Raw genomic sequence first — 14,231 nt, forward strand, 5'->3', positions numbered from 1 at the left:
CAGACTCCGCCCGGCTTGTTTTTCACCGAAGTCGCCTTTTTCGGGGACAATTAGTCCAACTCCGCCGCTGATCCAAGTGAGAAAAACTGTTAGACACTAATCATGACTCCAGTCTACGGAGTGATGTATTCCTCTCTAGCGTCATAGTCATATCTAATCCATCAATCGCCTGGCCCAGCCGTCTTCCAACTCCATTTTTTGTTGAAATTGCGCCCCTCCCAATTGCCCTCCGCTCCCAGGGGGCGCCGCCGTGGTTTCGTCATGCTTGTATACGTTGAAGTAAATAATGCCCGCAAATGCTGTTCCCGTTATAATGTAAATGTGAACCGCATGGTATCGACAAAGAAAGAAATGTAAAAGGTTATAATAGCAAGGTGGAGAATCAAATCAGAAATATACAGAGAATCAGACCAGAAATAGAGCCTACGTCTAGAACAGGCCGTCGATCTCTCCGGTTTCCGGGTCAATGTCAACGTTCAAGTAACCCGGTGCGGTCGGCAGACCGGGGATGGTCTGGATATCAGCGGCCAGAGCGTATCTACAAGGAGAAAAAAGAGTTAGCGTGATGTCAGACCGTTGAAAATAAATGGGGGAAAAAAAGAACTTACAGATATCCAGCTCCCACGGCCAGGCGCACGTCCCGAATGGGAACGGTGAATCCGGTCGGGGCGCCCTTCAAGGCAGGGTCGTGACTGAGCGAGTATTGCGTCTTGGCAATGCAGATGGGAAGGTGGCCGAAGCCTTGCGCCGTGTAGGTGTCCACCTTCTTCTGCGCCAGTTCGCTGAACTCAACCTTGTCTGCGCCGTACATAGTCTTGCCAATGTGTTCGATGCGCTCCTGCACGCTGCCGCTGGTCTCGTACAGCAGCTTGAAGTCCTTGGGCTTGGAGCTGGCGGTAAGAACAGCCTTGGCCAAATCCACCGCGCCGGCTCCGCCCTCGGCCCAGTGGTTGGCGGGAACTGCATCTTCCGCGCCCGCAGCGATGGCCTCCTCACGAATAACGGCGATCTCGGCATCCGTGTCGGTCTCCATCCGGTTGATAGCCACCACCACGGGGACTCCGTACTGGCGGGCGTTCTCGATGTGCTTCTTCATGTTAACACAACCCTTGCGGAGAATGTCCACATTCTCCGTACGGTAGACCTCATTCAGAGGAGCTCCGGGGCTTATCTCGGGGCCGCCGCCGTGGACCTTGAGGGCCCGAACGGTGGCCACGATCACCACGGTGTCGGGGGATAGGCCGGAGGATCGGCACTTGATGTTGAAGAATCGCTCTCCACCCATGGTGAAGTCGAATCCGGCCTCGGTCACCACGAAACCAGTCTTGGCGTCGTGGTCCTCGTCGGGCTCCGTACCCGCCAGCTTCAGCGCGAGTTTGTCCGCAATCACCGAGCTGGCTCCGATACTAATGTTGGCGAAGGGACCGGCATGAACCAGGACGGGGGTACCCTCCAAGCTCTGCATCATGTTGGGCTTGATAGCGTCCTTCATGAGCGCCGCAAGAGCGCCACCAGCACCGATGTCATCGCACGTAATCGGATCGCCCTTCTTGGACGTAGCAACAACCATACGTCCGAGCCTCTCGCGCATGTCCTCGAGGCCGTTGCTCAGCGCAAGGATGGCCATGCATTCACTAGCAACGGAGATATCGAAGCCGGTTTCGCGAGTCAAGCCCTTCTCGGTGGGAGCTTGTCCGACGGTGATGCCCCGAAGGTGTCGATCGTTGACGTCCAACACGCGACGCCAGGTGATAGTTTCGGGGTCGATATCAAGACGAGCGAAACGGTTGATCTCCTCCTCAGTAAGATCATCGGGGTTGGTCTTGGTAATTCCCAGTTTGTTCAATCGTTTAAACATGATGGGCTGGAACTGGCGCGTACCCTTCTTGGCGGGAACCAATCGCTTGTAGAGCGCCCCATCCTTCTGCGTAGCTTCGTGGAACATGCGGGTTTCAATGGCCGCGGCAAGAAGGTTGTTCGCAGCCGTGATGGCATGGATATCACCAGTCAGGTGAAGGTTAAACTCATCCATGGGAATGACTTGACTGTATCCACCGCCAGCAGCGCCACCCTTGATACCAAAGGTAGGGCCCTGGCTAGGCTGTCGGACGTTGGCAAACACAATGCGGTTCAAGTGCGCACCAATGGCTTGAGTGAGACCCAGGGTAGTCGTCGACTTACCCTCTCCAAGAGGCGTGGGGGTGATGCCACAGACCAAGACATATCTTCCGTTACGACGATGGGCCAGGCGGTCGAGGACGCTGAGACTAACCTTGGCCTTCGTGTGGCCATACGGCTCGAGCTCGTGAGGGGCAATGCCGATTTCAGAGGCGAGGTCGGTAATCGCCTTAGGGTATTGGGCACGCGAAATCGCAATGTCAGAGGGGACAGGCTGGGCCAGCTTCAGTGGCAGTGGAGTGATCTGTCGATCCTTCTGCTTTTCGAAATACTCCTTGGCCGAGTTGACCACGTTCTGCAGAAGCATGGCCACCGTCATAGGGCCAACACCGCCGGGGACGGGGGTAATCTGCGAAGCAACATGGACGGCGGTCTCGTAGTCAACGTCTCCAACGAGGCGCTGGCCAGACTTCTTGGAAGCATCGGGTTTGTAGTTGATACCAACATCGATGACGACGGCACCAGGCTTCAGCCATTCTCCCTTGACAAACTCCGTCTTACCAATGGCGGCCACCACAATGTCGGCATTTTTCACGATTGCCGCAATGTCCGGGGTCTTTGAGTGACACAGCGTCACAGTAGCATCTGCATTCTTCAGGAGGTAGCTGACGGGGCTACCAACGATGTCACTTCGGCCAAGCACCACCGCTTGTTTGCCCGCCGGGTCGACTCCGCTCACGCGCAGGAGCTCCATCACGGCCTTCGGTGTGCAAGGAACGAAGAGCGGACGGCCACCACGCTTGGCCAGCTCTCCAATGTTGATGGCACCGAATCCGTCGACATCTTTCTCATCAGCAACAGCGGAAGTGACGGTGTGCTCGGACAGGTGTTGAGGGATGGGCAATTGGACGAGAATGCCGTGCACAGAGGGGTCATTGTTGGCCTTGGTGATTTCCTGAAGGATCTCAGGCTGGCTGATAGCCTGGGGGAAGTTGACCACTTTGCAGAGGATGTCGGCCTTTGAAGAACGATTTTGTCAGTATGCTAGCATTTGCGTGACGTGTGAGGAAAGACAACGTACTTCCTCGGCAGCCTTCAACTTCATGCGCACATAGGTGCCTTTAGATCATATTAGTCTTGTCTCCACACCAAACCTAAGGCCCATGAAAGTCCGATGGACTAGACTCACTCGAATCCGATCTGTCGCCCACTAGTTTGTTTCCGTCAGCCGTCCTGCATATCCCGGTATAGCTTCAGAACGTTCAGGAGGACTACACACCTTGAAAAATCACCAAGCTCGGCTTGAACCTCGGGTTAGACTGCTGAATCTCCTGGATTTCAGTCTTCAAGCCCGCCCGAATGCTTTTGGCGATTTGCGTGCCATCGATCTTAGTGGCCGCCATGGCAGCTGAAGTGCTGGAAAACAGCCGGTGGGGAGAGCGCAAGAATCCACAGGTAAGCTCTTGAAACCCCGCAGTACCAGTGACGAGGGGCTGGGTCCGGCGTCGAGGGGAGGGAAATCGAGAATTGAAGGGAACGAAGAGAGAGGGAAGGTGGTAAGGTGAGAGGTACGAATGACGGGAGCAATGCTTTGCCTTTCCAGCGCAGCGGGGTAGGGTCGCCGAACGGGCGGGGGGAAATGGCATCAACTGCAGGTTCTCCTCGGGCGGAGTGGATGGAGATAGGGGAACACTTTTAGGTCGATCCAGCACCGCAATCAATAATACTTATGAATAATCAGGATCCCAACTCCAGAATTCAAACAAGTAACACGCAAGAGCAAAGACAAACAAAAAAAAAGACACTCCTATTATTACAATAAACCCATAAGAAACCCCCAAATTACCGGTGTCTATGATAGCAACAGTCCTTTGTCTGCAGTTTGATATCGAATTTTCCCGAGGAAATGACACGACGGGATTATGTCATCCCAGTAATTTCCGGCATCTCGGCGCTAGGCCAGATGCGGACGACCGTCAATCCAGGGCTAGAGTCTATCACGTGCAATCAGTCCATTGTTACCGGGCCGAGCATTGTTCCCGTACGTGAGATTTACCGTACAGACGGCCTCGAACAGGAAGGTCTTGGCGCGCGAGCCCGGACTGTGCGAAGAAATTCACTAGTCTAACCAACGCCGACGAGGAGAGCAGTCCAGCACCCCGCCAGCATTTCCGCCTCATCTTAGACATCTTCGGTCACAGACGATCTTTCTGTGATCTCCCCTAGTTTATTCTTCGTCGCCTCCACCGGAATCAGACCCTGGTCGGCCCAATATGAGGCCTATTTTGCTTTCGGGCCATGTGCGTGCTTGCCCGGGTTGAAGATTTACTATTTTTTCATTCCACCTTGAAAGAGGCTTCAGATGTACTGATAGGCAACCCTACCTATAGGAACGGTCCCTCAACCAAATCAAATTCAACCGCGATGGCGATCTCATCTTCTCCGTGGCAAAGGATAAAATTGTGTGTGCTTGGTGGTCGGCTAACGGCGAGCGACTCGGTACCTACAACGGACATCAGGGTGCCATCTGGACGGTCGACGTGAGTCCCAACACCGTTCTCCTGGCGACTGGCTCGGCAGACAACACCGTGCGACTATGGAACGTGAAGACCGGCGAGTGCGTGAAGGTGTGGGACTTCCCCACGGCCGTGAAGCGCGTTGAATTCACCCCCGACGGAACCAGACTGCTGGCTGTGACGGAAAAGCGTATGGGTTTCCTGGGCACTATCGCCGTGCTCGATATCAACTACGGAGACGGTCAGGGCGGCAACCTGGAGGTTCAGGCCGAGGAGCCCAGCCTCAAAATCACCTGCACGGAGAGCAAGGCCACTGTTGCGGGCTGGAGTTATCTGGGCCAGTACATCATCGCCGGCCACGAGGACGGCAGCGTCAGCCAGTATGATGCTAAGGTGCGCATTTCGAAGAACCCGGGGTCCATTTGCCGCATTCGGCCGGCGTAATGTCCCTTTGAGAAATATCGGCGCACAAGTGCTAACTGTGTTCGACGTTCTAGACCGGTGAGCAGCTGGAGAATGTCCAGGCTCACGAGTTCGACCACCAGATCAACGACATCCAATTCTCCGAAGACCGCACCTACTTCATCACCGCCTCGAAAGACAAATCTGCCAAAGTACGTTCTATCCTGCGATATTCTGCTCGGCGCCATGCAAACTAACCATCGTACTTAGCTCATCTCCACCCGTAACCTCGCCATCCTCAAGACTTACGTTGCCGACACGCCCCTGAACAGCGCCACCATTACTGCCAAGAAGGAGTACGTGATCCTGGGAGGTGGTCAGGCCGCCATGGATGTCACGACTACCTCTGCTCGCCAGGGTAAATTCGAAGCTCGTTTCTACCACAAGGTCTTCGAGGACGAGATCGGCCGTGTCCGTGGCCATTTCGGTCCCCTGAACACCGTTCACGCTCACCCCAACGGTACCGCCTACGCCTCCGGCGGAGAGGACGGTTACGTCCGTGTCCATCACTTCGACAAGGGGTACTTTGATTTCATGTACGAAGTCGAGCGGGAGCAGCTGAGACGGTAAATTGGTCGATGAATCGAGGTTTTTTCTATTCTACGCATATACGTATGTGTTATGAGGCAAAGACATTTATTACTCAAGAAAGAAAAAAAGTAGAAAAAGCAAGACAGACGTGGTTTACGAAAGGGGGGTGTGGGTGGCTTTAGGGCATGAGTTTCTCATTTCATTTGATTCCATGATAAATCGGAGTTGGTACCATTTCCTTTTCTTTGGTCGCTTTCTGTGTCCTAATAAAAAACACAATTTTTACTTTCACCAGTTCATATTTTACTATTTTTGCTTCATATTTGAATTTCATTGACAATTTGCTGGGCAGCATTTCTATGAACTATGAATTGATCTAGACATAAGCCAACACCAAGGTCTCCCAACTAAATAAGAAGCACACCACGGTTTATCAGATGATCTTTCTTTAAAGGAAAATCCCATTTTAATGCCAGGCCAGCGCTCTTCCGACCAGCAGAAAGTAATAACAAAACAGACATGAAATCCTCATTGCACATGTTGCGTCACGTAACAACCGAAAATGAAGGGGGGAAAGACATCAAAAAGGTCAAAATCCCGGGATATGTTAGAAAAAAAAAAAAAAAAAGCAGAAAGAAAGGAAAAGAGAGTCGTTTCTAAGCCATTCCCGAATTTATTTCTTCTTAGGGAATCTCTCCTTCCCGATGTCCGCGCCTCTCAGCTTGACGTTGAGCACGCGCTCCATGGCGCTGAGGACCTTCTGGTCGGGCGTAGCGGTACCCTTCTCGAAGTCCTGGATGACACCGGGGGTGGTGTTGCACTTGGTGGCAAGTTCCTTCTGCGTCATCTTGTAGCCCTCCTCGTTTCGGCGCTTCTTGATGGCGTCTGCGACCTGGTAACCCACGGTCTTGGGCTTGACGATGTCGTCGCTGCGGTCGACCTTGGTCAAGTGCTGGCCCTCGGGGGCACCTGAGCGTCCGGCCTACGGAATCTGATTAGCCGCTGATTTACCGGGACGATAAAAGATACTCCATCTAGACGAAGGGGAGGGAAATAAAGATAGAAAGCACATACAGAGTTGCCGCTAGCATACTTCTTCTCAGTTCCAATGACCAGGCCTTGACGCTGAGCGGCGTTCAAAGCGCTCTTGCCCTTGACGACGGTCTCACGAGGGGCAGCGCCGCCGCGGTTCTTAGCGCCAATGCGAGTAACGGAGTCCCAGTCGCTCATTTTGAAAGAGAGTCTAACGATTATAGAGGATTAAGGGTATTGGTGATGGTCGTGGTGGGGGTGGAGAGTGGAGGGTGTGAGGTGGCGTTCAGGTCGTGTAAATGTTTTGTGTGGCTCAGAAGAAGGGATGTTCTCAGCCCGCCGAATTTATATCGATGACACAGAAGCTTCTCGAGCCCTGGGATGGCGGAGTCCCGTTATGGCCAATCGCGCTAGCCCTACTCTGGTTAGCCCCGCTGACATCATACGTTTCGCTTCGCCGTCGCATCTGCGGTTGTAAAGGAGCCCTCCGTTTGCCTATCTCCGTGAGTGCTCTCTAGGTTGGTCAGAATGAGTCAGTCAATTGCTCCCTCATTCTGAGCTGTTCTGGATTTTAATTCTTTCCCGGTTGTTTGGGCCGTCTGATTCTCCTTGAACGGGGTGTGCCTCCATAGCACAACGTCACTGTCCTCTTATCGACCTCGTACTGGATTCTACAACCCCACTAATCAGCATCACGGCCAAATCTATCAGGTATTGCATCACAACAGCGACTAATTGAGGTACCTGAAACTGCACTTTTCTTGGTTCTTCATTCTTCCTATGTATGCTTATCCTTGGTCCTGTGTTTGTTCTTGGGCACGTGGCTTGCATGTTATGTTCACCTCTTAAGAGCAAGATAGTTATGGACATTCTATATATTCCGAAACACATATCCGATGAAAGGCATAGTGTCATATTGTGTTGCTTCACTTTCTGAGCTAACCCGCTGTTTCACACCCGTTAGAGATTTGAATTTCTCTAAATATATTTCACTCTTAACACTTCCATCGTGTTATTTCGCATCTACATGAGTTAATAGTATGGAGCATATTCGACAATTGATACCCACTAGTAATGTCCGATACAACACCAAAGGAGGAAGAGAACGGCAACCAAGAACAAGGCAGCCCAGGTAGCTGATTTACAGCCTACTCCAGTTTTCTAATATCCCCTAGTTTAGGTTGTATTATGTTGAATGGTCATGCCTCAACAAATCGTGCCTTGAACATGCCGGACCACCCACCAGAACACTCTTCATGCTTCCCGGAAGACACCGGACCCAAGAGATGGGCAAAATGAATATGGAGATAGCAAATTTGTATACTCGGCTCTCCGAAAAGGACCTCGCGAACATTCGTATTTTTAGCTCGGAAAAGGGACAACCCACTCGATGTCCGGGACTAGTATGATGCCTAGGTCCTTAGCACCATTAGAGCTGGCCCTACTGGACAGTTTCGGACTAGCTTTGGGGATATATGGGTCATGTCTGAGAAACCCAAGAGGCATGCAGAGGAGATATTTCAAAGGACAGATCGAAAGTCGAGATATACTGCGGTATCTTGGCTGGGGACAGAAATGAACACGCATGGGATTTGGTGAAGCGGTAACACAATCTAGCCACGTGTCGGATCCACGATCTATGAATCTATGAGAGAAAATGCGCGATTCATTGCGGTCTGAAAATCGAGTACCAGTCGAAAAAGATGATTTAACTGAGGCATGAGACTGAATATATCGAGACTTGGCATTTCAAAATATTAGGCAGACATGGAAAACAGCCCCAGTGAGTTCCTTGGCCGTCCGCCCGGACTGGCTGGCTGGCCTCAGGTACCAAAGCCCATAATGCACGGCATTAATTATTATCCAACCCTCCATCCCCGTCCTCCTTCCATTCCGTCTCCTCTTTTCTTTTCTCTCTTTTTTAATATAAGGTGGTCCATCATTTTTCCATTCTTCTTGCTTCCCATATTTTTCTCTCCGCTTGTTTGGAAACTTCAGATCTCCTCTTTATTCCCCCCTGGCCTATCATGGCGTCCCCCGACTTCGTCAGGGCCATGACCAACCGGTCGGTCCGCACTGTTCGACTAGTATGTCCTCCTTTCTACCTTCTCGTGTCGCAAGAAGAACTACCGCTCTTTTGTGTCGTTGATTTGTTTACTGACGCTCGTTTCTTTCAGGAACTTGAGTTCCTTGCAGATGCCTCGGTCATCACGCCACAGCAACTCTCCTCCATCCTTTCGCAACTGCCGTCGGAGGATGCACGTCAACCATCGGCGCCTCGACAGCGTCAATCGCCACCGGCTGTCGCTCCATCCCCAATTCCGGCCCCGGCTCCCGTGCGAGCGCCGGTTCAGGCGCAGCCTCCCCCTGCTCCGTACTCCCCTCCCACGAACCAGTTCGCCAATACCTCGTTGAACGAGAAGGCGACGTATCAGCAGCCGCCGACGCCGCAGTACAACCCTACCCCTCCTCCGCCGGCTTATCCCCAAGTCCCGCCAGTTCTATCCATTGCCTCTGCACTATATGCATACACCCCGACGGACCCCGGCGATTTGGCTTTGCAGCCGAACGACCGGGTTCAGGTTCTCGAGCACATGAATGCCGACTGTATGACGCCCTGTCTCCTCCCTGGATATATATGATCAAACAACTGATAATTCTGAACTAGGGTGGCGCGGACGTAACGAGCGGACCAACCTCGAGGGTATCTTCCCTCGCAGCTACGTGAATGTGATCCAGGATAAGGGAGTGGCCGGGCCGCAGCCATCTGGCTATGGCAACATGCCCCTCGAGGTCAGTCAGAGTGGCTCCGCGGCCGACCCCGAAGGCAAAAACAGCAAGGTGGAGGAACACGGCAAGAAGTTTGGCAAGAAATTGGGTAATGCCGGTACGTACCCCCTACATGGCAGATGCTCCCATACGGATGAGCAACCTCAAAACCTTTAACTCAATGCATGACTGACACTTATCTCTAGCCATCTTCGGTGCCGGTGCTACTGTTGGCTCCAACATTGTGAATAGCATTTTCTAATGTCTTCGTTATCGCTCGAATACCTATTTGTTATCACTCGGTCCCATACTATGCGGATCGGTCTTGGTTTATCGCTTTCACTTCATCGTTGCTTATCATGGGAATGGCGTTTGGGATGCTTCTTTGATTAATTCCTGGAATAATTATTCTTTTTGGTCCGGTGGACATCATTGGAACAGTGTGTTGCCATGGTCCCTGAGAGGGGCGTTATTGAATAAGCTTGAATTCAACTATTTGGGCCATGATCTACCGTAGACCATCCGATCCCTATTTAGCAATAGCCTGTCCACTCAGGAGGACCGATATTGTAGATAGACTTTAATCATCCAAGACTCGATTGATGCTACAGCCGATGAAACACGGCGCGTATCTAAGCGCCATCATGGGGCTTGACATGTCACTCCAAGATGGTCTAGAGCCCCGACCTAATTCTGAACCCCGGCGGTTCAGGCAACCGTTGGAGCCCTCGAAGCGCCGACATGCAAAGCGGGGCATTTCGCAAGGCTGATCGATGCCGCAGCTGCAGGAGCTGAATGCTGGCGCATAATCACAAGGTATATGGATCTGAATTCTATCTAATAATGGCTGATCCCCATGGGCTTGATAAAATGTTTGCTCATCTAGTTTGGATCTTTTTTTGTTATATTCTAACCCTAGTCCCGAGTCATGTTGTGGTATTTGAATTTCATCGTCTTTTTTCTACTTCCCTCCGTGCGAGCAAATGATTGGGATGGTTTCACAGACAATCTTGCCACTGACTTGGTAAGCTGAAAGCGTTTACTGCCTCGTGGGGATGAAAGGCCAATACTGATGTGACTAGGCACCCCTCATCTCCCTATTCGGAGAACGACTGACAAAACAATTTCTGTCGGAATCAATTAGTATCCTAGATAATTTTATCTTTGCCATGTCCCCGCTAGGTATCCTGACGGCGGTCGTATCTGTCATTCGCGTCTGCGGAAACTCGTCGCTACGAGCATTCGTTGGACGAGCACAGGAAGGCCCCGGAGAAGCCGAGAATGAGCTTCTGTCTTGCGTGTCGGAGACCACGGCCGAGCTGTTCAATGACGGGGGTATATCCCGAGTTATTGGCCGGCCACGAATCCTAGAGGTAGTGGTCTGGGACGAGGAAGGAACTGAGAGCAAAGAGGGCTCGCGGAAAATCGGGACGTTGCGAGATGCCCTGAAGCAAAATGCCTGGTCTGTGGAGGACGGAGCGAAGTTCCAAGACGAAAAGGGCTATCCACTGGAGCTTGATGTGCCCAATCTTTCTCTGAACAAGGGGATCAAGAGAAGAAGTCAAGTCTGGTTCTACTGTGCTGCTGTGTTAGGGTTTGCGCTGCAGATAGGTGAGCTTTGACGTGTTCCTACTACGGGATGATTTGCTGATATACAGTTGACAGGTGTTCTTGCATATGCTGGTCTTACAGTATTTCTATACCCTGATGATTTCGAGAAAGACGATGAGCCGGTTCCGAGTTATGCATTTCCGCTCTTTCTCTTTGGGACGATATTTCTCTGCACAGGAATGTTCGTTTGCGCCTTCATGATCGAGCGCGCATCGACCGAATTTTATCTTCGTCCGACCAAGCCAAGTAAAATTTACTGGCTGCAGCCCGGAAAACAGGATTTTGGGAACCAACCTTTTGGTGCCTTTCTCGGAGTGGCTGAGGGTCCTGAATCGCAGACGACCCAGAAGCTGACATACATCAAATCTATCCGTGACCGAGGACACAACAGCAAGGGTCCTCTGCTGATGATTGCCATAGCAATCACAATGATCGGATTCGTGGTCCAATTTGTCGGTCTTCGAGGCCTGCATGCTTCGGTCATCCTAGCACAAATGGGCTCCACGCTTCTGATGGCTATTGTCCGAACGTGTCTACGAACGAAACGGATTGGTCCAGATGAGAACCGACTAGATCAAACAGAGCGTCAACTGAGTTCCAATAAACACCAGGAGCTGGACAGCTTTGCATTCCACCTTGAAGACGTTGAATCGTTCAGTCTTATCTCTACGGCTGCCAGCGGCCCCCTTCCTTCCCAATCGAGCTCCTCGTCATCCGCTTCCTCAATTGGAAGCTCCACCCAGCAGGTTGGAACGGCGACACGACTTGTGCAGACAAGAGCTCGACTAGCAGAGCTAACATCTAATACCGATGAACACCCTGACAGAGCCTGGGAGGACCTTCCTATTCGACTGGCAGCAGAAAATCTGGGACAAACAATTGAATCGACCATGGATGTGATATCAAAGTGGAAAAAATCATCTACCGACACCTTTAGCTTTGATTTATCGCTCGTGTGTCAGTCCCGCAAAAAGTTCGTTGCCCCCAAGGTCGAAACCTACCCGATTACGCTGGAAAGATCGGACGACACCTTCCAATGGCGCGTTAAGGACCATGAGCTCGAGGCCATAATCGGGCTGCGGGCATGGTCTCTATTGAAGGCCAATCCCAATTGGAACCAGAGGGGACTTGACCGTCTGGTGGGGCTGAGTGAGTCCGAGGCCAGAGCAGAGGAGACGGATCTATACTTCCAGAAGTGGATACACCGCCATACGCAAGCAAGAATGGTTTCATCCAAAGCGATATCTTTTCCTGAACAGATGTTCGGCTTCTCATCGGATGAATATCCGGATGATAAGGATATTCTTGTTGTCAAAACCGACAATGAATTAGAGACCATGATCGCCCAGGATATTTACATGCAATTCCTGAGCAGCGCATTTGAAGATTTGCAAGAGCTCGGGGGCGATGTTAACATGCTTCCTGGGTCGCAGAGCGGGTATCTTGCATACAGCAGCCGCCTTGATGAGCTTGTCTCTTGCTTTGAGTCTGGTGGGATGGGTTCGAGAGAAGACGCGTTGCTATGCGTGGTACCTGTTCTGAAACATCAAGGTCTTTTACCTCAGCTGGGTGGGTACTCGGGAATCATAAGAGAGCGCATAGATGAGCTTTTAGCGAACGAAAACTGGACCGAAGCCTTTGCAACTCTAAAATGGTTTTGTGAGCGATGTGAAGGGGCCGAATTCGAGCATTCTCTATTCGAAATAGGCGATCTTTGCCGACGGGCAATAATTCATACCGAAGCCAGCGTCCAGTCCGAGGGGTTCAAGCATGCATTCCTCATTATACAAGGCGACCCGAGAACGAATCTCCCAAAAAATGCAAAAGTCTCTCGCCGTGACGGTTGGATGTCTAACAGACCTGAAGATTGGAGCTCGTTTTCTTCGCAATTAGGATGGGTTGTATGGCATATCGCCCAAAACCACTGCGACAAGCAACCTATTCAGGGTGACCTGGAATCACTTGGTATAAATGAGCAGTCTATACCATCAGGCAAAGTTAACAACAGCGTCGACCAAGGAGCACGAGGACAGCAAATCGCCCTACTATGGTTGACTGACAGCGACGAGAAACTATTCCATCGGGAGCTTCCCAAAATGTTCAATCTAGAGCTTCCAGGGTCAGATGAAATGCTGGCATTTGACTGGGCATGCCAAAACAATCACTATGCTCTGATGAACTGGCTCCTTGCAAGATGGCTCCAATTTGAGAAGCGGTACCCCGGCTTTATCTGCCATTTTCTTCTGTGGGCTGCTGAGAGGCGGTATCGAGTAGCGATCACTTCACTCCGTCACCAGGGAGTAAACCTTGATATGCAAGCCTACCAAGATGGTACAACTGCTCTTATCAACAGGGTGGCAGTTGCCGATCACCCAGCAGTTTGCGAACTGCTCGAGACAGGGGCGGATGTCAACGGAAAGGCTGCGAGGGGAGCCACACCATTGATGGCTGCCAGTCAAGTAGGCGATATTGATCTCGTTCACCTCCTCTTACGCAAAGGGGCCACCGTTAATGCCCAAGATCACGATGGAATTACTCCCCTGCTATGGTCCGCCATCCAAAACCATGTGGACATTGCACAAACCCTCCTGGAGCACGGTGCTCATGTCAATTTGGGAACTTTGGGCGGAGAGACTCCTTTGATATCCGCTGCTGCAGACAACCACGCAGAGATGGTGAAATTCCTTCTCTCTCGAGGAGCTCATGTGGATGAGCAGACCGAAGATGGCTGCACTGCTCTGATGCTGGCCACACGCAATCGTGGCACCGAGACCATGCGAGTCCTGTTGGATCATGGAGCCAATGTTCGTGGGCGTAATTCGGACGGACCGACGGCCCTTGACTGGGCACGGGATTTGCACTACCTGGAAGGGGTACAACTCCTCGAAGCAGCGATGGCGCGCGAATCGGGAGTATAGACGAAGTACCTTGTACTCCCACAGAGTACTATGGATAGAATCAACTGCCAAGGGATGGTGCCGAGCGAATGGAGGGCGAGAATCGGACGGGCCGCTGCTATTAATATTCTACCCCGCTCCCTCCTGTCGATTGGCCGCGGCGCTGCTGCAGCTGCTATCACAGATTCACAGTCTAACGCTCTCTAAGCGCTGAGCTCCCTCCCGTCATGCAATCAGATTGCGACGCCCTACTGCCCCCTCGGCGCCTACTCGCTCTTCTGCATGTGGTCCCCGT

At 51.9% G+C, this 14,231-nt stretch overlaps 4 protein-coding genes across 4 annotated transcripts; 2 read left to right on the forward strand and 2 right to left on the reverse strand.

The window, feature by feature from the left end:
• Window positions 1-429: 429 nt before the first annotated feature.
• KD926_007969 (C-1-tetrahydrofolate synthase) lies at window positions 430-3,764 on the reverse strand (the record flags this gene model as incomplete). Its single annotated transcript, XM_053103088.1, has 5 exons — window positions 430-538; window positions 609-3,136; window positions 3,200-3,237; window positions 3,308-3,328; window positions 3,398-3,764. 5 exons carry the CDS (start codon window positions 3,762-3,764, stop codon window positions 430-432), a joined length of 3,063 nt encoding a protein of 1,020 aa, XP_052960534.1.
• Window positions 3,765-4,024: 260 nt separating this feature from the next.
• Window positions 4,025-5,666, forward strand: tif34 (translation initiation factor eIF3 subunit i; the record flags this gene model as incomplete). The annotated part of the gene is made up of 4 exons (XM_053103099.1): window positions 4,025-4,159; window positions 4,509-5,027; window positions 5,132-5,248; window positions 5,307-5,666. The coding sequence occupies 4 exons, from the start codon at window positions 4,025-4,027 to the stop codon at window positions 5,664-5,666; spliced, it is 1,131 nt and encodes a 376-aa protein (XP_052960535.1).
• Window positions 5,667-6,300: 634 nt separating this feature from the next.
• mbf1 (multiprotein-bridging factor 1) lies at window positions 6,301-6,857 on the reverse strand (the record flags this gene model as incomplete). The annotated part of the gene is made up of 2 exons (XM_053103110.1): window positions 6,301-6,609; window positions 6,702-6,857. 2 exons carry the CDS (start codon window positions 6,855-6,857, stop codon window positions 6,301-6,303), a joined length of 465 nt encoding a protein of 154 aa, XP_052960536.1.
• Window positions 6,858-8,686: 1,829 nt separating this feature from the next.
• On the forward strand, window positions 8,687-13,957 carry KD926_007972 (uncharacterized protein; the record flags this gene model as incomplete). The annotated part of the gene is made up of 7 exons (XM_053103121.1): window positions 8,687-8,746; window positions 8,837-9,266; window positions 9,328-9,546; window positions 9,635-9,672; window positions 10,348-10,452; window positions 10,511-11,039; window positions 11,094-13,957. 7 exons carry the CDS (start codon window positions 8,687-8,689, stop codon window positions 13,955-13,957), a joined length of 4,245 nt encoding a protein of 1,414 aa, XP_052960537.1.
• Window positions 13,958-14,231: the final 274 nt, after the last annotated feature.

The sequence above is a fragment of the Aspergillus affinis genome (genome assembly GCF_023601865.1).
Source record: "Aspergillus affinis strain CMG 70 chromosome Unknown NODE_4_length_623078_cov_86_301200, whole genome shotgun sequence".
In the NCBI taxonomy this organism is placed as follows: Eukaryota; Fungi; Ascomycota; class Eurotiomycetes; order Eurotiales; family Aspergillaceae; genus Aspergillus; species Aspergillus affinis.